This window comes from Dromaius novaehollandiae, chromosome W (genome assembly GCF_036370855.1).
Source record: "Dromaius novaehollandiae isolate bDroNov1 chromosome W, bDroNov1.hap1, whole genome shotgun sequence".
Classification (NCBI taxonomy): Eukaryota; Metazoa; Chordata; class Aves; order Casuariiformes; family Dromaiidae; genus Dromaius; species Dromaius novaehollandiae.
Genome location: NC_088130.1, coordinates 52,185,399 through 52,207,715, shown reverse-complemented (window position 1 = coordinate 52,207,715; position 22,317 = coordinate 52,185,399). Strand labels below are relative to the sequence as shown.

At 41.1% G+C, this 22,317-nt stretch overlaps 2 protein-coding genes across 3 annotated transcripts; both read right to left on the bottom strand.

The window, feature by feature from the left end:
* Window positions 1-1,171: 1,171 nt before the first annotated feature.
* Window positions 1,172-6,129, bottom strand: LOC112995775 (molybdopterin synthase catalytic subunit). Of its 2 annotated transcripts, none has more exons than XM_026120970.2 (5): window positions 5,990-6,129; window positions 5,004-5,139; window positions 4,064-4,217; window positions 2,536-2,659; window positions 1,172-1,281 (listed from the first exon to the last, which is right to left on the bottom strand). In XM_026120970.2, the coding sequence occupies exons 2-5, from the start codon at window positions 5,122-5,124 to the stop codon at window positions 1,213-1,215; spliced, it is 468 nt and encodes a 155-aa protein (XP_025976755.1). In that variant the 5' UTR covers window positions 5,125-5,139; window positions 5,990-6,129; the 3' UTR covers window positions 1,172-1,212. The 2 variants fall into 2 exon arrangements, with proteins under 2 accessions (XP_025976755.1, XP_025976752.1); XM_026120967.2 differs by lacking the exon at window positions 5,990-6,129 and adding an exon at window positions 5,252-5,963.
* Window positions 6,024-9,505, bottom strand: LOC112995766 (molybdopterin synthase sulfur carrier subunit-like). The gene is made up of 4 exons (XM_064499737.1): window positions 9,273-9,505; window positions 8,786-8,907; window positions 6,247-6,394; window positions 6,024-6,155 (listed from the first exon to the last, which is right to left on the bottom strand). The coding sequence occupies exons 1-3, from the start codon at window positions 9,282-9,284 to the stop codon at window positions 6,268-6,270; spliced, it is 261 nt and encodes an 86-aa protein (XP_064355807.1). The 5' UTR covers window positions 9,285-9,505; the 3' UTR covers window positions 6,024-6,155; window positions 6,247-6,267.
* Window positions 9,506-22,317: the final 12,812 nt, after the last annotated feature.

Here is a 22,317-nt window from a genome sequence, read left to right as displayed (position 1 = left end):
CATCCTTTATGCCTATCTTGTCTACATTGATAATAATAAAAAGATAGAAACTGCCTCTCAGCATTAGTAAAAATGCCACACACAACGAGACTGTGAGCATCCATACACTATCATGGCACAGAATAATAATATGAAGAAATGATCTTACTTTGGTGAGCAGCTGATTGTTTTCAGTGGAAGCCCATGCATACTGTGTCAGTCTTTTTCCTCTTTAGGTAGATTTCATAACAGTAACAAAACTGTACTAGAAATTTAAATGTGAATATAAATATAAATTGTAAGTAGTACACTAGATTTCACTGTCCTTTGAACATCCAATACATTTTGATGACTTTGAATCCTGACCCATCTAAAGTCAAACTACCAAAGCCAATTATTCTTAGAGTTACCTCTTTGTAAAAGAAGTTGGCTTTTTTTCTGCGGCACCATAAAATTACACAGTTACAAAAACTCCTTCAAAATTAATCATGTCTACACATCACTAAGATGTAGTTAAGGGTTTGCGTGTTAATGCTAATGCAAGTCTGTTGCTGGTAGAGTATCAGATCTAACTTTGAATCAAGTTTTGTCCATATTTTTTTAATGTTATGGACTTGTAATATCAGCTGCATGGTAAAAATATTTCTGTGAGACACAGCTACCAGAAAGTAACCACTACTAAAAAATTAATAACTCTGGGGTATAGTTTATATTTTTTCCTCTGTCTGTATTAAAATGTTTAATCTACTTCAAGTAGCTTTCATGTTACAACAATGTCAAAATAGTGTAAAGCTTGCAAACTGACTCTGCATTCATATAAAATTAAACTCAGGATTTTTTTAGGTAAAAAAAAAAAAAAGAAAAAAGAAAAAAAGGAAATTGTCCTGTTATGACCTCCCATGCAGACAATGAACACACATTACCAACATAAAGGCACTGAAGCAATATATAACACAGATGAACCAAACTCTTGCAACCAAGAATTTTAGGGAAGATTGTTTAAAAAAATGACTCCAGATGAAAAAGTATAAAGAGATGATTTCAAAGGAAAATCAAGACCACTTAAAAACCCTAATTATTAGTCATTCATTTAATTCAGTCCTAAGTAAATTGTTCAGATTGAAATATCTATTACAACTGCCTAAAAACATATAGATTCTCCATGAAAACAACTCAAAGCTAAATCAGCATGCTCATTAGGAACAGTAAGACTTTATTTTTAAAAGAGTACAGTTATTTTTCTGAATTTGCCCAAAAGCATTCCTTGTTTTCTTTCCAAGAATATTCGTCCTCATAAATCTCCTGCAAATATAAACAAAGAATGGGAAATATTGTGAGAGTCTGCTACATACATAGCCGCAAGCCAAGCAAACAACTCAACAGCCACCCGACTATTATTTACTGATCACATCAGGAATACACAGCAATTAGCTGGCAAACAGCAAGCAGAAAGGGCAGCATCCTCAGAACATACGGCCTTCCATGTGGGTAGCCACTGAACCTCAGCCTGAACGCAACCTGAACCCCAATAACTTCAGGAGGGCCCACCTATGTAGAAGGCACTTCAGGAAAGATCTAGAAGAAAGGATGCAAAAGCCACGGAGCATACAGCATTCATGTTTGAAACTAACATTTTACATGATGCCATGCTACTCCACCATCATTTGTAGGAATAAGAATATTCAAGTGTACATAAAATGTTGATGTTAAAAAAAAAAAATGACATCAATGCCCAAAATACAATACATACGACACATTTGGGACAGCTTAGTTACTGCCCAGCAACAGACAACTCCAAATCCAGCAGGGCTCTGAACCCCCGGATTATTCTTTCTGAGACCACAGAACCCCATTCTCCTGAAATACGTGTCAGAAAAGCAGAGATGTCTAAGAAAGCGTTTTGCACTGAGCAGTAACTCAGAGAACATCCCCGTTACCATACACCAAGTTTCTCTAGAGAAGGCAGAGGTAATGCTCATTACTTGCACGCAACACTGGGCTTATGCAATAAGGCAGTATTTCCAGTCCCAGGCTGGTCTCTCCACACAGTGCTGTGTGCCCATACTAGCTTTGGGACCTCTGCACATTCCTTCACTGTGTGCTGTCACTGTGCTTATGTGCACTGCTGCTTAATGCTCTGTGTTTACTCAAGGCCACAGGGATAAGGGGAAAAAGGAGAGACCAGAAATGCCACTTTTACTTGCAAACTGTAACACCATCCATAGCAAAGCTGACTCCAGGCTTTTTCAGAAGCCTATGCAGAACTGAACTTTGCCACTCAAGGGAGGAGTGCTCAGGCTCCATGACTCCCATCACAGGAAAGAGTTAAGAGGAGCTGGGACATACACGCAAGGGAGGGCCTTCCTCATGTCCTCCTGCCACCAATGGGCCTGACAGCAGTAAGAGAAACAACCACTGGTACTAGAAAGAGGTGTCCCCTCAACAGCAACTGCTGCCCATCATGCTTCAGCAACTTCCCTAAGAGCAATAGCAGCCTCCAGCCCAGCTGTTTAAGACTCTGGCACAATCCTAGAACCAAACTTGGCTCAAATGTACCTTTTTCCATATTGGGACGGATGCTTTTAAGGTGTTGATGCAGTACCTCACAGCTTCAAGGGATTCCACTCTGTGTGGAGAGGAGACCGCAATAATTACACTTGCTTCAGTTATTGGAACCAAGCTAAGGAGAGAAAGAAACAACAGCACTTTTAGCTAATGCTTACCATCAAGAGCAACCAAAAGTTGTGGCCATGTCACGTCAGTATTCTGGCCACGCACTCTCCTGACTCATTCATACTGAGCAAGTGTCAGGCCATGTCCAAAAGATTATACACTTCCAAAAGGAAAGAAAATCACAACCAAAATTAGTACCAGATGGGAGAATTCCATGCTTTAGAATAAATAAACCCACCAGGCAGAGCCTTTTTTCTTTTCTTTCTCTCAATAAAGTTTATGGAATTAAAGGGGAAAATTGCTAACTTACAACAATGCATAGGATACTCACTGGAAGCTGGCTGATTAATAGTAACAAGTCAGGAATGACCAGTTCTTACTTGAAAGCCTGAGAAATCATCTCAGTTTGGAAACAAGTATGTGAAAAAAAAGAAAGAAAGCACCTCAGACTATTAGGATTTTGCACTAAAATTTAATTTTTGACAAATTCTGATTTCAAATTATGAAGTTTTTCATTTGGTGTGCTATATGTACCAAACTGAGTTAAGAGAGGTAGCAGAGGGTTTTGTCTCACTGCTCACAAGGGCAATATTCCCAAAAGCTGCTTCCCAAGTCTCCCTCTATAGTAAGACTCCTCTGGCAAACATCTCAGAGGGAAAATTTAAGTTTCAGTGCTTTGAGCTGCCCTTGAGAGAAATCATTCTCTGCTGACTACAGAGAAAGTCTAAAGAAACTACATTCCAGAGCTAATACTAGCCTTTGTGATCACCTCCTAAGTTACTCCTGCTGAGAAAAAGAAGCAGGCATTTGAGACACACTCCTCAAGCCCTGATAATTTCACTGAGAAATCTGATGAACAGGAAAAGCCCAGCAGCATGTCAGAGACTAGCATTCTGTGTTTTAAACCCAACAAAAGATGGATCTCCGAGATTCAGGGACTGGAGTTTTTCCTCCCAGCATGGCTGGCAATTCCCATTCCCACTCCCCTATTCTAAGCTTTTGGGCTTCCTCTGACATAATTTGACTTACATCTGACAAAAAGAAATTGACATTCTAAAGTACAAGAGAAAAGAGAAGAAATAAAGATGTGCCTTAAAAAAAAACAACCCTGCCCTTCCCTGCAAGAAAATCGCCAGCCCTTCTCCCCACTTTCAAACTAACAACACCAGTATCAAAGTTCATGCAAGCTAAATGCAGATTCCAGCAAACATTACCAGTATACACTTTTCGAAAAGCAAAAGACTAGATTTCTGAAACTTAGTTATGCAGCGAGAAGTTGATCCTGCAGCAAGCTCTGTTGCATTACAGAATATATAGACTCTTGCACATCCTGCAGGTACATAAGCACAGCCAAGCACCAGTCAAGGATTAATATTCAACTTTTGGAAGGATGGGGTCTGACCATACATACCCAAGTCTATGGTGCACTGCAACGTGTTTGACTGATGGCCATTTCTGTCTAACATCTCTGCAGATTTTCTTTATTTCAGTCTCTGCCATTGAAGTATATGCTTCATACTCTAGGTGAATCACCTTTTTCCCTTCGAAATTATTTCTTGTAGTACCTAAACACAATAAGTTATCAACTCGAAGCACCAATATATACCTAGTAAAATTTAACATCTCCCATCATGGTCAAGATCAGCACTGTGCAAACACACTGCCCTCCCCTCATTTTGGCTGTGTAAAGAGATTCTTCACACAAGAGAAATCTTTAACATTCCAGCCAAAATTTAGTCCACAGATTGTGCAAGTCTGCAGTCAGCAACGCCCAAGGTTCGGATATCTTTTGTGGTAACTGATAAGGTGCTATTACTGTATCTGCCCATGCAACATTTAAGTGCTCAGTATTTGGGAGCACAGTGGCACTCAGGTTTGAGCACAAAGGGGTGTGAAGATCTATACCATGTACATTAAGCAAGAGGATGGAGCCATTGGCTTTGACCTTCCCCAGAGCATTGGTTTACTTTCAACCAAGATCTGAACAGCAGCAGCTTCCATACAGGTGAGCACATGTGGTTTGCACAGCCACAGCTACCCACTTCCCACCTTGAATGAGGGTGGGAAGCAGAAGGGGGAGTAACTCCAAGCAGTTCTGTGTACCAGAGCTGCTGTTCTGCTGAGCCAGGACAGCAACAGCAGCAAGGAAGCTCCTCATCACTCCACCCCAGCCCAACTGTGCAAGAGTTGCCACAGTCTTGTTCTAAATAATTCAGAACGAATTTTCTAAATGTCCTCCGGAAATGCACTTATTTGAGAAGCACAAGTTTGGGGTGTGGAACCACAATTTGGGTTGCATTTATTAGACTATTAACACACCCAGGGATCCAGCTTAAAGACATTAAACTCACCAATGAACAGAGACACTGCCCCACAGTATGGCGAAATGACCAGCTCTGACACTTCCTCTACAGAGAGTTTTTCAGACTTGAGCTTGATAAAATCTTTTGGCACGTCTTCGCTTTCATCCATAGCTCACTAGAAGAGCTGAAACCAAACAGATTCTGATGTTTTTGGTGATACTAGCATTTGCCAGTTGCTTTTATCCAGTACTGATACCCCAATTTATTCAGAAAACATGCACCATCTACTCACTCACCACAAGAGACCATTCTCCATGTCAAATTCACTTCCCAGAAGACTTGCTGAGAGAGTACTAACTGTAAATCTCAAGGGATATCCTTTTATTTTTTAATGTATGTGCGTTCCTTTCCGGCAGGAAAGTCTGGTCCGGTAGGACTAAACTAGAACTAGAACTAATCCAACACCCAATTTAACAGTACAATCAACTAGTATGGACCATCTTGCTGGCAGATCTGTAAGACTGTCAACCCCTTCTGCATTTTATCCTGAAATCAAACACAGTTTACAACAGAGGTTTCTAATAAAGAGAACTCTTGGATTCTAATCCTAAGGTTTAATATGCTTTCCGGGACTTTCAAACGCCCATCCTATCAACCTGTTTTAGGGACGCAGGAGCCACTTCTAGTTTCTCTGTGCAGAAACCAGTTATCAATTCAACTAAGAATGAAAAGCAAACGAAGCATGCTGAGCAGCAGCAATGGAACAAACTGTAACAAATACATGGACTGGCACTTCAAAGCATGCAGACAAAAATATTCTAAAGACACCTCTCTTTGACAACAACAAACAAAAAATCTTTTTTTTTTTTTTTAAGTAGCAGACAGTTCTTTTTCTTTAATATCTTTTCTCTTAAAAAGTAGCAGCAGGTTTTTCACTATTATCTTACTTAGGCAAGCTGGATGTCTATAGACAGCCAGAAACAACTACTAAAGCATAACAAGACCTAAAAACCAAAATCAAAACAATGCCTGACCTCTCTGGCAATTTTCTGCTATTTACTGCATATGTGTTAATCATTTATTTGTGCAGCAGCTTATAGTTTCTGGTCAACACTATGGTTCTCTCCAGCAGGAAGCACAAGTTAAACTCTCTCAAAAGAGTGGGGGCGAGAGGGGGAAATGCACTTCACATCTCTGGACCTAAACAAAAAAGGAAGATTATACAGAATCCATGAGATATTTCAACACAGGATGATCCTCCATAGCAAAATAAGCAAGAAGTGATACCTACAAAAAAAGAATTTGGACTGATTCAGCCTCCGCTAATTGGTGGGATGATGGCAACCTCGTCTCCTGGGTGCAGGACCAGGAGCTGATCTCCAAGAAGCACGTACTCCTGCTGAACAGCAAAAACCACTTGATCCCGGATGACAGCAAGCCTGAGGGGGATTGGCAAGAGCACAAATAGGTTTCTAAATAGAGCATTTGCAGTTGACCATTACATTTCTTTAAACAACAAACTGGTGCACAGCCTAGGGCAGCTGAGGTCAATACTTCTAAGACTTACACAACTCTGCTCCCAATATACTTCTAAAACATCATACATAACAAACACGCACCTCCTACTCTTGGATTTTACTGTTGCAGGCAAGAAGGAACCAACTCGGCAAAACTTTTAAAAGTCAGGAATTGAGTTTGTCACAGGCATTTATAAGCAACAACAAAACCAACTGCGGTATACAAGATCCACTTCAGAAGCTTCTAACAAATCAGTAAGTAACTCAAGAGGATACCAACTATCTGATTTGAGATTAGAATGAAACATGTCCCCTGATTCAGTCTGGCAGAACAGAACGGTCATTTTCTTCCACAGCAGGAAGTTATATGGCATGCTGTTCCTAAGATCTCATGGAGATTCAGTGGCCTAGGAGTTGCTCTTCTCGTGCAACCTCACAGTTCATGAGGCTTTTGGTCTTTTGTACTTACAGATCTGAAATCTGTTATTGATAAGGAGTGGTAAAACAGATCAGAGAGGAGATATATGGCATATGTAAAGGAGGCATATGGCATATGTAAAGCAGATCTTCTGTATATTTGCTTGGTCCTCACATCTTTGAGATCTTCATGTAACAGGCCACAGCTCTGGACACAGAGTGAGTCTCTTTCACAACTAAGTTCAGTCATACTGTGAGTATGAGGGCAACAACAGTAAGACATAAATGAATGCCAACACTTTACTTTAAAAGATGCAAGCATCCAATTACATTATTTGAGAGCACAGAGTGTAGCACAGACTGCAGAGAACTGTATTGCCTAGAAACGAGCACGCATGCCAGAAGGGCCTGAGTAAAAATCATCTTATTTCCTACCAGCCAGATAGACAAAGCAGGCATGGCACAGGCCAAGAGAAACACAGTAGCACTGATTCAGAGGACAGCCTGAATGGAGGGACTGTAAGAAAATAAAGTAAGTCACTGAAGAACTTAGCACAACTACATATGCAAAATGTACTGCTCCAAGTCCTCATTCATAAAAGGATGAATCTGGCAAACCACAGCAAGCTGAACAAAGGTGCTATGCCTTTTGATACCAACCGTAGTAGTAATGTAGGCTGTAAGGTAGGCTGCAAAGTAAAATACACTCATTCCTTACTGCCTCTTCTCCCCAAACACACCTGGTCTGATTGTGTGTGAAGAAAAGGCCCCTGGCCTAACATTTGTTTAGAACTCCACACTAGGAAACAGCTACCATTGCTAAACAGTTTTTTTTTTTCCATAGCCATTGAGAGTACATCCAATGAAGAAGGGTGGTGCCAAAAGGAGTAAGTACTTTGGCGCCTAAATCCAAAGTTAAAGAAACTCAGGTACATTCAACACTTAACCCTGAGGGCCTTAACCTCTGCTCTAACTTTTTTTCTTTTTTCTTTTTTTTTAACCAGGCTGTGCAGAGAGGTTGTGGAGTCTCTATCCTTGGAGATATTCAAAAGCTGAATGGACATGGTCCTGGGCAACCTGCTCTAGGTGCTCTGCTTTAGTGGGGGGGGGAGGGGGGGGGGGTTGGACCAGATGATCTCCAAAGTTCCCTTCCAACCTCAACTGTTCTGTGATTCTGTACATCAAACTCACTACTGACAGGATTGAGTACATTACCTCAGCCTTAACCTGAGATGGAAATTCCTCAGTTGACATGCCCCAAAAGTACTGGTACAGAAAGCAATCTTACAGCACACCTAATACTCTTTTAGGACCTGACTCCCTGTGAAATGCAATGAAGACTTCTTTCTTTCGAGGCAGTGGAGGTTGAAAGTGGCTGTGCCTATTTCTTATGTAAGAGTTGAGCAGATGGAAGTCTGTGGCAGAGCTTGAGTTCCCTTCTTTACCTGCTTTCCAGAGACTGCCATAAGCTCAGACGAAGGGCTGAGTAGACAGAGAGAAAAGTGATCAAAAACACCTGCTCTTTATGAAAAATTTCTTCTTCATTGCACTGGCTGTGCTGGATCCCTTTTGGAGACATTTCACTTTCACCACAGGTATCAAGCACAGATTAGGTACTTTACTGTCACCTGCAGAATTGCTTCCAGAGTGGTCCTCCTGGATGATAGGTCACATATCTTACTTACTTATGCCCAGCTTTTGGGAACATTTATTGGATCTAGGCTTTTCTAGTGTAAAGCTATAGAATTTGCAATTTGTCAAAAAGCATGCAGGTTACAAGAACAAGGCAAATCTCTGTTTTTATGATACCAAAATACTGACGCAAGTTCCAGCTCTGTATTCCTTTACATAAACTGTTAAACTCTGCTGCACGCCGGCAGTGATCTTCCCAAATACCTTGGATGAATCTTAACAATTTCCTCCCAGAGCTGCAGCGAGGTTATCTGCCGTGGCACAGAAACGGTCTCGGAGCGCAGCCCCGCCAGCTCGGCACTCCTAGCAAAATACAGCACCACTACCTGTTCAAGAGAAACAAATGCCCTGCAGACTCCGCGCCTGCCGACACGGGGGAAGGAGGCGCTCTTGTGCGTTAACTTCTCCTAATACGTATACGCATAGACACACACACACAAAAGCACGAAGCTTTCTTATGTTTCTTCTGCTTTAGCTGTCAGGAGGAAACGAAAGGAGGAAAAAAAAAGACGGATTTTTCGAAAATAATCGCGACCCCGTGCCTGTGTCCGGCCCTCGCACGCTGCCGCCGTGCGGCTCCGCCCGGCGCTGCCGCCCGCCCGGGGCTGGGGGTCCCCGCCGCCGCCGCCGCACCCCGGGAGCCGGCCCCCCGCCCGCGGCCCTGCCACCGCGCCGGGGCAGCGGCACCTACCTGGCAGCGCATGGAGCCGCCGTCCCCGGGCGGGCGGGCCGGCAGCGGCGGCGCCTGCGCCTGGCCGAGCGGCGCAGGGCATGGCCCGCCCCTGTGGCCTGGGCCGGGGAGGGGCGCGGGCCCGCTGTAGGGCGCTAGGCCGCGACGGGCCGGGCCGGGGGGCGGCGGCGCGGGTCCGGGCCGGGGCACTAGGCCGCGCCGGGCCGAGCAGAAGGGCGGAGCGGGCCCGCCTGGGGCGTTAGGCCGCGCCGGGGGCGGTGCGGCGCGGCCCCGCTGTGGCAGAGAGGGCTTTCCTCCGCGGTGTTTAGCACGAGCGGGAGCCGAAGGCGGACACAGTGCTAGGGCGCCCCTGAAGAGGGGGGCAGCGGGGGAAGCATCGGGTAGGAGGCCGTGGTCTCGGCTTCACCCCGAAACATGGCCTGTAAATTTGGGGGACAGCACCCTAAGAGGCAGATTTTCAAATAGGATCCATCCAGTCTGTGTTGCCTACAGTATGCATCCATTGCACACGTTATAAATCTATAATACATAATGCATGTGTAACATATATGAACCAAAGATCCATTCAGATGTGTTGCTAAGAGATTTCTTGGGTAAGCCCCTTTTTGGTACGGGGACTGCCTTGGCAGGATGTCACCTGCCTCTCTATGGACAACTGTACGCCTTCAGCAATCGCTTGCATGGAAAAATAGCCCTGTGAAAGAATGCTAGTTAACTTCATGCAGTTTGGCACCAGGGAAAAGGGGAGAGCAGTATGGGGTATGTGACAGGTGCTGCAGAGAGACCCGCAGCAATTGTTCTACAGGCCACAACTGTGCCCCGAAACTCTGTCGTTGTGGGTGGCCAGAGTTATTTCTGTGCTGTTTACCAGGCAACACTTGTAACCTCACAACAGTCAAACAGTACCTCCTTCTATCACGCGAACCGGAGGGAAATCTGTAATTGTTATTAGTGACACGGAGTTTGTAATACATAAATGAGCATTTGGGATTCCAGCCAGGTAGTCAAGTGGAAAACATCCACCCTAGCTCAACTGCAGCAAAAAAGTGCCCTTAACGTAAGAGCTGCTATTCATGATTTTGAAAGATTATGTTGAGAGCAAAGCAGACTGTTCTGCATAATAGTTCTTGTGTCTGAAGTACAAAGGCAAGGAAAGCATCACAATTTTCTACTGTGGAATGAAGAAGTGCTAAAAAAGTTTTCCAGAGAACATGCAAAAGCAAATTACTTCCATAGAGTATTTCGTACCAGTTATCCAGTACACTGTGTCTTAATCCTCTGCTGCGAGGAACAAACAAGGTATTTTTTAAAACTCTATTCTTTTGTTTGTGAATGATTAACTACGGTTACAAATTGAGCTCTCCTCAAGACAGCATGTGTCAAGTGAATAAAATGTCTGCTTTCTTTTTTGTCAGGGCTGTGTAATTTTGGATCTATACATCTTAAATGAAATAGATCACTTTGACAAGATGCACATGACCCAGTCAGTAGCTAGCAAGTGGCTGGCACATTTTTCCAGTGCAAAAGATGTGCCACAGGTGTCTGTCCTTAGAGTCAAGAGGGTGAGTAGCTAGGCTCAGCTGGAGCAAATTAGTCTCTCAGTCCACAAAACAGTGAGCTTTGAAAGGTTTATCCCTGGATTTGGCATTGGATTTAGAATTAGGTCTGCTGTGGAGTAAGGAGAGAGTAGTTGCAGGCAGCAAGTTTGTGGATTTTCTTTGTTTGCTCTCCAGCTAATGACTCACCTACTCCTGTACCTGACTGCATGTTTCAAAGGATGGGTCAGTCTTCATCCCTGTGTTGCATGACTTGTGTTAAAGGCAGAATTTGGCCTCAAAAGACCAAAAGGAATGGAATAGGATTGCTGACTCTTATCATGTATTAATTGTGTTCTAGAACCAATAAAGATAGGTTAAAAGATCCTAAGAAACAGAATGGGATTTAAACTGAGGTGTCGTGCATGTCCAAAACAAAACCTCTCTTTAATTACCTCCTAATTCTGGAGATTTTTTCTTCTTCCATCTTAAAGTTTCCTAGATATTTATGATTCTACTTTTGAAGATGCCCAGAACTGCCACAATCTAAGATGCGCTAGGACATACACACTAGCTCATACCAGAAACATCATCCACCTCAGAAAATAGAGCTGTGACCAATACATTTCTTAGTTTGCAAAAATGAGTTGTATTCAGATTGCTATTTTTTCATTTTGTTTGTTTTGTGTCTTTTGGGGGGAGGGCAGGTACCTATGCTTGGGAGTTATAAAGTGAAATGAGAGGAGAGACCTTTCTTCAGTTCTGATGGAGGTACGTTAGCTCCACAGAGACTGGGATTTCAAAAACATCTCTTTCCTAATTATTCCTATAGGTTATCTCCATATGCTTTCTCCCTTAACATACTATCTGTTTTGGATCCTTCTTTGAAGCACTTATTTGTCTTGCAGCTTTTGATTTGAAGTGTAATTGCAAGTAGCTGCAGCATGTAATGTTTAGTTCTAAGTGTTCTTTATTGGGTCTAAAATTTTTGGTTAGATCTTTTCCTAAACTGTTACCTTTGCTTTAACAAACAGATGTGTATGCATTCTCCCACACACATTTATATAGTAGCCTCAAAGATGATACTTCTTTTGGATGTCTTTGAATTTTATAGGTTGTAATTAAGCCTTCCAAAGCTGACGTTTCCTATTCTGCTTTGCAGCCTTTCTTCATTTTAATAATGTTTAGTATTGAAAAAGAGCAAATCTTACTGTAAAGGATTCCCCATCGCCATCAAAATAGAATGTGGCTTAAGAGGAATTCAACTCTAATAATGCCAAGGAGAGAGAATGGCAAGGGACTGTTATTAATTTATTTCTTTTTTGCCAGCAACATACCTTAAACTTGAATATCCAGTCTGAACATACCCAAGGACTAAGAAGTTTACAGTCTGAGGCACTGATTCTGCAGTGTGCTGTTCAAGAGATAGAATCACAGCAGAGTCAGTGAAAATTAGGTAGGTATACTAGTCTACTATTACTAAGCTATTTTTGTAATAGCATATTATAAAAATTGGCACAAAACATGACTAGACACCTTGGGAAAACCAAAGAGGAAAGAACTGGAGACATGTTAATAATCTCTTTCTTTTTACTGAATATTTGTCTATGGTCACTGCAGCGAAAGTGAGTCTGTAGGACTGCACACAATTCTCTCTCTTATAGTAGATTTTCTGTTTCTTTTCATTTCCATTTTGGATCTTTTCTCAGGACTGTTTGGTATAAATCTTTAATTACTGCTCTGAAATCCAGATTTATACTTAGGAATTCTGCAGAGAACATCTCTTACTCCTGTTTTACTGTTGTGATCAATTTTGCTATATTGGTGCTAGATCCGAATGCATCTGTAATACACATCAGAGACCTAGATATTGATGCATGACACTGTATTTAGAAGAACTGACACAAGGCCCTCACTTCATGGTTCCTAAAATTACTAGGAAAAATAAATAATCATTCTCTGGAATAACCTTTCATTACCCATTGCACCCTTCATTTTTCTTGGGTGATCAGCCAGATCTAAAGTCAGTTTAGCATTAACCCCCTGCTAGTTAGTTCATTTAAAACAAAACAAAGCTGTTTGTTTGGAATAGCCTAAAAATGGGGCAGATATAAGAGATATGTCATCATGAATTCCATTCATTCCACTGAATTCAGGTCTGAATTTGGCCTCATACACATTAGCACTGGTAATAATCTGGAAAACATTTCCTTCCTATTTGGGGAGGAGAAAGAGCTGTTCCTTGAGTTTCCGTGGTGGAAGAGTGGGGAAAAAAGTGAAAATATGAATCTGTCTGAGGCACTATGACCTCCAGAATTCCTGTGTGTGAGGTATATATGGCCATTTGACCAATGTCTTTAACATTCCCCTTGGCACTCTTTGAAATTGTCTATTACAAAACAGATGGTGCAGTAGTTACTTTTTGAAGGGCTAGAAGAGCATGACCACATCTGGAATTAATCTTTAGCTCCCTAAACCAATAGATCACCCAGTTTTAAGGGGGCCTTCCAATATAAATGCATTGCACAAGTACAGAGAGAGAGTACACAGCTTTAAAGCAGAGTATAAGCAGCCTGGAACTATAATTCATAAGCACACAACTCTTTCTGTTCAACTGTCTCATTTGTAGGCAAGTTCTTTTTACAAGCATTTCTTTTTATTTTCATTGAGCAACAGCAGTAAGTGAAATATGTAACATTTAAAATATGATTTTAAAAATCCATAAATTTTCAGGTTTTGTATAAAATATTTCCTTTTTTTGTTGATGGCTACAGTATTCCTAAAGAAATTCCTCTTCATTTTCATACTATCCTTTGCCTTAAAGCATAGCAGAACATTGTATAAAACAAGTGTGCACATAGCACCATGCAAATAGAACTGGCTCTGGCATTTTGGGTGACCATTAAGCAGTAAAACATGTGCTGTATAGAAGGATAGGAAAAGGGCATTAGGGCATTCAGCTGATGAGGCTATGGTAAAAACTGTTTCTACAATCTTTGATGCCTGTGCAAACCGCAAGTTTTATCCCAAAGAAGCTCACATTTTGAAGTGCATGATACTGAACTGCATGTACCTGGCTACCATTTGATCTGGAGAATCTACATATTTGAAAAATCTGATTTCTTATCCATCATTGTGGAAAAAAAGTAGTAACGTCACAAATGCATTACTTGCTGCAAGGCCCCAAACTCCTGTAACAAAGCTGTGGTTAAGAGCAAAGAACTTTGAATGCCACAAAATCTGCAAGTCATATCTCTAGTGTCATGTTTAAAAGGATAAAACTTCTCTCCTGCCTCTAGTCTTTCTGTTGGCTTGTGTGCTCTTTTGTCCTTCCTTTACATAGCATCTAGCACCTAGCTCAAAGAGAAAAGGAATATCTGCAGATAGATAACTACATTGTTACTTTGTATTATCAAATTAATTTTTGGCCCTCTAATGATCATAGTGTGTAAGAATTTGGAACACTAACCAAGGTAAAACATGTTTCACAATGTGGATTTGCTGAAGCCAGTCAGTTTTCACGGAAGTTTTGCTGGTCTGTGCGTGGCTGATGAAAATAAAATCAAATTCTTTAGGCACCAGTTCAGAATTTGAGTTCAGAGGTAGACACTTGCCATATCAGATTGCAGGTTGCAGCTATTCGACCTATCAATTCTTTACAGTGACTGTAGCTGCTTTGCTCAGCTTGAAAAATGCAGTTTGGCTCAAATTTTTACAATATTCCATATCAGTATTTATCACCTTTACTTACCTCTGGAAGTTCATACAGCACAATCATGATAGATATTCTGCAAATGACAATCGAGCTTAATTTTAGATTCTGATTGTATCAAGTTATGAATCCTTTCAATACCAGTTAAATTATTCCAGTTGTTTTGCTTTCAATTTTTTCTTTACACCTGAAATGTAAGGGTTATTTAGCTGAAACTGTAAAATGCTGGGCTTGCATTGAAATCTGCTGATTAATTCTATATCTAAAGTTTAGCATTTTTGAGAAATAGGGCAAAAGTACATAAACCTTTGAATCATTTCACAATAAGCACTCCCAAGATGAAAGGGTAGAAGATGCTCTTCACAGACAACGCCTGTTGCAGACAAGTAGACACACTGTGGGTATAGCTGCACTGACCTTAGCATGGGGTGTTGGCAGCAGCTTGGAACAGGCCATGTTCCCTTAGCCACTCATCTACATAGGAGCCTTGCTGATAGTCTTCAGATATTGATCCTAGTACATACAATATATTCATAGTGGAAGTATCATATGCTTTTCACTCACCTGTTTTGCATATTTCCAGAGATAGGTGGCTAGATTCTGAGTGATAATGTCATTATTCTGCTGAGGCTGATCAAACTGGAATAATGTCCACCTGACAATATGCACTGTGCATACTCAGCTCTTCCCTGGGTTGGCTGACAGCTGGAATGCTTTCTTTGTAAATAAGAAATGTATTTTTCCAGGAAAGATTATATTCTGTTGAAATTTTTGCAAACCATGGAAAACAGTTGTGTGATTAGTTCTGAAAGCTAATTATTGATAAGTTCTACTTTTTAATATGAATCCGTAGTTTTTGTGAGGGAGAGAGGCTGTGGCTCTGTGGTTAAGAATGAGTTGAGTTTTGTACTTCAAATCTACCTTGGGAGCCATGCTATATTCTGGCATCCAACTAGGAGATTCTGCTTGTGACTAAGTAGTATGGAATTGCACACACTGCAAGTAAGTGATAAAAGGCCATCGTAAGTAAAGTATCAAAATTTGTGTGCAAAACCAAGACTTTAAAGTTCCTATAACTTTGCTCTGACTAAAAGGTTAATTTTCTGTATATAACAGAACTCGCATCCACATGAGGGCACCAGCAGACATCTTTTTCTCAGACCGATGCGTAATCTGCTGCTGAAATGAACATGTCAGTCAATGATCATATCAATCCATTTTTATACATTGCTAGAGAAAAGATCGATCTGTTAAATGTTAAAATTTGCAAAGTTTACTTTATTGTTTTTTGATTCTTTGAGCGAAAATATTTTAGCTTTTCCTATGGTCTACTATTAGCAGGAATCTTAAATAAAAAGTATAAGCACATAGAGATTGGGGGGTTGCATTTTTTAAATATATAAAATTGAAGTACTTTTTAATCCAGCTGCATAAGGGCATGCATGTGAATTCTCATTAAAATTTGTAAAGTTTATTATGTCTTAGCTTTGAAAAGAGAATAAAAATCAGAATTTTAACCTCATTTTTATTAAATCCACAGAAATATGCAGACAACACCCACTCCATTTGTAGAAATTATACCTTGTTTAAAAAAAGCAAAGAGTTATTATTGTTGCTGTACTCAGGGTTAGACCAAGGATTCAGAACCAAGATTATCCACTCCCTTTTCCCACTGAACTTCAAGAACAAATTCACCAACGAGTACTGTACAAGAATGATCATGTTTCGTCTCTCCTCTCTCAAAGTGCTAGACAGTCAGAACTGAAAGAAGCATGACTTTCTTCAGTGCATGCTGCAGCAAGGATTTAACAATATATTAAATAGGGAATGTACACCAAGTAGGCTGCAGGGTTATTTGATAGACATGACTGCATACAACGTGAAGTAATGCAGAGGATGTTCTTCTAAATCAACTGGATAGCATTCTAAAGGATAGAAAAACTTGACAGGAACTTCCAAACACTTAGGAGAGTATTCACAAAAGCTGGCTTAGCCTAGTGAGACTAATCTCTGTAGACTCTATACAGCGGAAACCCATAGGCTTTTCCAAAGAGTGGTTCAGAAGAACTAAATTAACTTCTTCTCTTGCTTGCCTCTGGCTAAAGCCTGTTTCTCCACTGACTATTGGGGTAGTCTGGAGAAATTAGCCTCTCTGGGCTGAACTTGATCTTAGTGAACACCATCTCCTGATGACAGAGCAATAAAACAGCATTATTTATAAAGATTATACATACTATGGTATAGTATAGTTCTCTGTAATGGGGGAAGAATCTTAGAAGATTTTTGCATCCTCAACAGGAACCTGAAGAGTTGGAGAAGTCAGCAAAGTTCTTGAGCAGAGGACTATCCTCACTCCTTACGGCAAGGCAGATATGTAGAAAGAAGCATATTTCTTGGCAGGAGAACACACCTGAACATTGGAGTGGGCATTAAAAGATTGTGAAGATGTGAAACTACTGGAAATCCTGATGGAAAATGGTGACTTTAAAGAATCTTTAGGATTAGTTTTGCTAAGACAGAAAAAAGGTAATCTGGGAGGACAGTATCCTCCCTTTAGCACAGGAATTTAGTCTTGCAAAATTTACAAATGTACGCTAGGTCCAAAATCCTCAAGTGACTATTCTGGGGAAAGAGGAAAAACTTAAGATCTCAGATACATAGTCATACATGGGTTAGAAAGGAACACAGGCCTTGACCACAGAACAAGGGACCTTGTACTGGGAAACGATGTGTTTGGAAAAAACGTAGACGTCATAACAAGAGAGGTGCTCCCCTATGCAACTCTCTCTTGCTACAGCTATTGAGTGAGAACAGGGATCTTCTTGGGTACATAGAGTTTCCCTTCCTTAGCACTGCAGCTCACAAATGCAGTAAATGTGGTCAAATGGACCATTTCACAAACTGACACAGAATGTTTTAGCATGAAGTTGGTGTGATACAAGCTATTAAGTCTCCTAAAAGGCTTCTGCTTTTCCAGTGCTATATTTGGAGTAATACTATTCAATAATTTAAATGAAAGTTAACAGAAAAAAAAGTGTTTATTAAGATAACACTCTTTCCATGTGCAGAGACACTAACATGTTTTCCATATGCTAACTCAGATAACTTACTAGCTAGCTCTCCGGTGGAGATCAAGTTATGGTGGTAAGCATATTGGATTGTTTGGTAAAGAAACTGTCGTTACGGCAATTTTTTCCAGCTGCCAGGAAAAGTCATACATTTATTGCTATAAATGATAATTGAGCAGAATTGTGGTATGAGTCTTTTTGTTTTTTTGTTTTTTTAATTCAGGGTACCTCCCAATTATTTTTTCCCCAGCACCTTCCAGGCTTAAGGCACTCTTCCCTTTCCTTAGTCTATACTTCTCCTGGCCTCCTCAGAAATCTTTCTCAGCTTCCACTATATCCCCACCACCTGGGGACTGCAGCCTCTCTTTCCAGGCAGGAGCAGGACCTGGACATACCTATCCCCACCTGTTGTTTGCTCTGAAGGACAGACACCCAAGGCACTTCTTCCTTGCCTTTTGAGGGATAAGACACACTAGGCACACTGCACAATGCTTCACGAGAGTGGTGAAGATACTGCCCTTAGCAGCTTGAGAGACACATAGTCTATACTGATACACAGCAACTTTGTAGGGCTCTGGGAATCACAAACTTGGCTCTCTTTAAGGGCTCTGATCTCAGTCATATTCTGCAAGACTGATATAAATGGAAAGTAAGTGTTGATTAAAATAAAGAAATGTGTCTGTGTCCATAAATTTGACACTCAGAGATACAGCCATTACTGAAACTCAAGTTTTCCTGGCTATGCAGATTTTATAGCTAATCCTAAAAGTGGAGTCCTGTCTTTTTCTCTCAAACCTATATCTAAACAGTGAGAAGTTAAAGTAGCTGGAAAGTTTGGAGCATGCAGTGTCTGCTTAATACATGAAGTGTGGTATCTGCGGCTTGAGTTTCACTCAGTTTTATGTGTTTTCTGCAATAAAGGCATTTGCATCTTTTATGAAGAATTTGCACTTACAAGTCTTGTCAAAATTCACAATACTCTTTGAAGTATTGCAGATAACCTGTTTTCTTATAACAAGCAAATACAGTTTCATCAACCAAATGCTAATGATTACTGACCTTGTATTAAAAGGCTAAGGAAAGCATTTTGTTACCATACTATGTTCACAGTTAGCATCTTAATTCAATAAGCGCTTTCAGTAGTGTAGCCAGCCTCACCATCAAATGTGGTAACTGCTGGAAACCCTCTAGCCGAGCCAAAAAAAGCTTTGCAAAGAAAGTGTTTTGGTTCACCATGCAGCTTCATGGACATCGATGCCAGTGCAAGAGAAGTGGTATGGGTGGGAACAAGCAGTGGGAAGATGGGATCATTTGTTGCAGCAGCAGTGTGGGATTTGTGCCCAAATAAACTGCCTGTGGAACTGCTAAGAGCTGTCAGTATAACAATGACATGGAAGTAGAAACTCACACTGATAGAGTCTTTAGTTATTCATTCAAAAATTTAAAAGCAGAAGCGTAAACCCAGGTGTCAGAAGAACTTCAGATGTCTAATACCAGAATGTAATTGTTCTCTTAATACCAAATTTAAACAAAAATTTTGGAAACCTCTGCACAAGGATGGGCATGCTGTAGTCAAGAAAATGAGGGTGTAAGTTAAGGAAATTGACTGCATTTCGTGTGTCATTTATAGACATCTTCAGCTCACCCGTGCGCCTGGGGTCAGGGTACAGTACACCCAGCCATAGGTCGTGATTGTGGGAAGACCTAGAGGTAGTAGCTCTGAAATAAAATTGTCCTACATTTTGACAATAAATGAGTTTAAACTCTAAGATTGGTTTATCAAATTAACAGCTCAAAAGTGATTAGTTGAGCTAAAGAAATGAGATTAGACATTATGAGCTGAAATGTCTAGAATATCAAATAACCTCCTGACATTAAGTGAGAGTCTATGGATTACTCAACTAATCTGGAATAAAGCTTTCACTGTAAAAGTAAACTCTCCAAAGTAGAAATTGATATGGAATTTCCTTTGGGCTCAGTACTGGGATCTCAGACCTGGGAAATGAATGTGATCTGTAACAAAGCTAATATGAGCTCAAATGCTACACTGCCTCCTCCAGTGACCCCAAGGTAATCATTCTTTTCTGCAGTGCTTCTGTTGCAACTCTTTCTTTGGTAAAAGAATCTTGGGAAGACTTCTCAGGGCTGAGGGAAAAATCCCTCATTTTTAGACCTATCCTGAACTGCTGTCTCAGTTTCATACAGCTCAGCATCAGTCAAATTTAAAACTAGTCATGCTCAGTTTTGACCTCTTTATTTTAAAGATTGAGTAATATATACACTCATCCACATATTTGATTAGCAGAAGCCTATAGCTCACAAACCTATAGTAGATCTGAGATTTAGATTTTGCTCTTTCCCTTGGACTTGAACAGAGGGGGAAACTTTCTGTCATTTCTTTTAAAAAAAATAGTTGCTCAATGTGGTCATGCTATTCCTCTCCAGCAAGGAGAAGAATGGGAGCTCACTTATTCATCCATCTTAGATACTGCAGCATAATTAATTTTACAATCCAACTTATGTGTGAGAAGGGATATGCTGTAAGTGAGGAACTGTGGCTTGGGAATCATTTCTACTCTCTTGTCTATTTTTGACTCATTTGTTGTGTGGCAATCCTATTTTGTAAACTCTCATGGGATCTCAGAGATCGTGATACTGAAGGTAACAGGGCCAGAATTAACTTCAAGCAGTTACCAACCAGACTCAGTATCACTTATACCTCCTTCAGACCTGTTTTAGATTCTTACAACTGTAAAATTCCCTCTTTGTGACCTAATGGTGTTGGAGAAAATGTTAAGCTTATATGTTTGATGCAAATTACAGTCCCACTTTAACTATACAGACAAACCATACAAGTCTTTTCACCATCGCATTGCTTTTGTACATTGCTGAACAGGGTGTGGCAGACAGATGAATGAACTTTTGCCTTACACATTTCTTGGTGCATGGGGTGCAGGCAGGCCATAACCCCGAACAAGCCATCTGTCCCTGGCGGAAACAGGACTGGGCTGCTGCGACCCCCGAGATGGTCTCCCTGCGACCACCCGGGACACACCGAGCCTGCACTGAACGAGACCACAATCGGGCAGAGACTTTGGGATCTGGACTGTAAATTATTGTCTGTTTTTAGCACAACTTCTATAAAACTTGCTTGGCATGAGTGGCTAAATTTGCTGAAGCCTTAGGCCGCACTCCCTAGTTCAGTGAGAAAGGGCCCCAGAGCGGGTGCAGGCGGGAACGATAAGGGAGTTACCAGCAATTTGCATCTGAAACAGTGCTAATTGCTGGAGTTAAATGAAGACACACCTGTCCGCAGAAACTGCAACAGAAAACAGCCTGCCTAGGAACAACGATGAGATCCAATAAGGAGCAGGAGACCCCAGACCCAAAAAATTACTATTGGTCTGAACTACCACGCGGGGGTGGGAAACTTAATTTGAAAAAAGCTATAATTGCCTGGGGATCTCTTTGTTCAGGGTCCCTCTTTGGAGGCACCCAACTCGAGCTGTAACCACTGCACGCGTGCCATTACAGTTTGTTCTCCGAGCCTTTCCGTGGGAACCTAGGGTCGGACCCTGCTCGAGTTGTAATTACTGCACGCGCATCACCAAAACTTACACCCAGAGTGAAGAGGACCCACCTACCACCAGATGGGAACCCCCCCCCCCCCCCCCCGCCGAGACTCCCAAAGGAAGAGGACCAACGGGACACCGCTGGATCCACGGGTGGTGATATCTTTTTCTCTCTCTCTCTCTCTCTCTCTCTCTCTCTCCCCCCCCCCTTTTTCTCTCTTTTTCCCTCTCTTTTGTTGAATGTTGGTAAGATTTATTTGAAACGTGTGGCACGGGACTTGTCCAGCTAGTTGCAGTATTCGCCATTGAATTATCCTATTTGACCACATGCCTTATCTTTGTGTTAATAAATCTTAAACTGGTTGGCTGGTGTCGTTTCACCTTAATTCAGTCCAAGGGCATCACGAACTTGGTCGTTGGTCCCAAGGGGAGGGAGGTCGTCCTGAACGACTCCTTTCGGGCTGCGACACAGGGGCTTGTCATTTTTGCCTCTTGCAGCTATGGATTCTTATCTTTCCTCTCCAAGGAGGCTAAGGCAAATTATAACACATTGCTTTTGGTAACTGATGAAAATTCATGTCCTCGCATTTGCAGACCAATATTTGAAATGAATGTGAGTAGATATGCCACATACTGCCAGCACATGAATGAGATACAGCAAGTTTCAAGAGATAGGACGTGAGATAGAGGAACAGAATATCTTTCTTTCGAAGACCTTCTTTTCCTTACCACTGTTTCTACATATTCATCTTGGAACTTCTTCACTCCTATTTTGATCACTGTCAAGTCTTTTATTGTTAAAGTCAGCCTATTGGTGCTTCAGAGCCATTGCTACACTTTTGTAAATGCAGAGGAAAGCGTCTCAGCTTTAATTATTATATATAGTTGTATATATATAAAAAGGGAAAAATTAATGAAAGTTATCAAGAACAGATTTTACTTCTCTCTATAGGGACTGAAGTACTTCAAAAAGAGTAACAATCTTTTAAGCTAAACAGTTTTAAGCCTATGAGAGTTTTCACAATATTCCTACCCTAAAAGGAAACTTTAAACATGACAGAAGTAATAAAAAGATGCTAGTAAGTATCCTTTTTAAGACCAGTTTGTATAATTACATTGCCACACAGACTAAAGCAGACTAGATCACCACAGTATTAA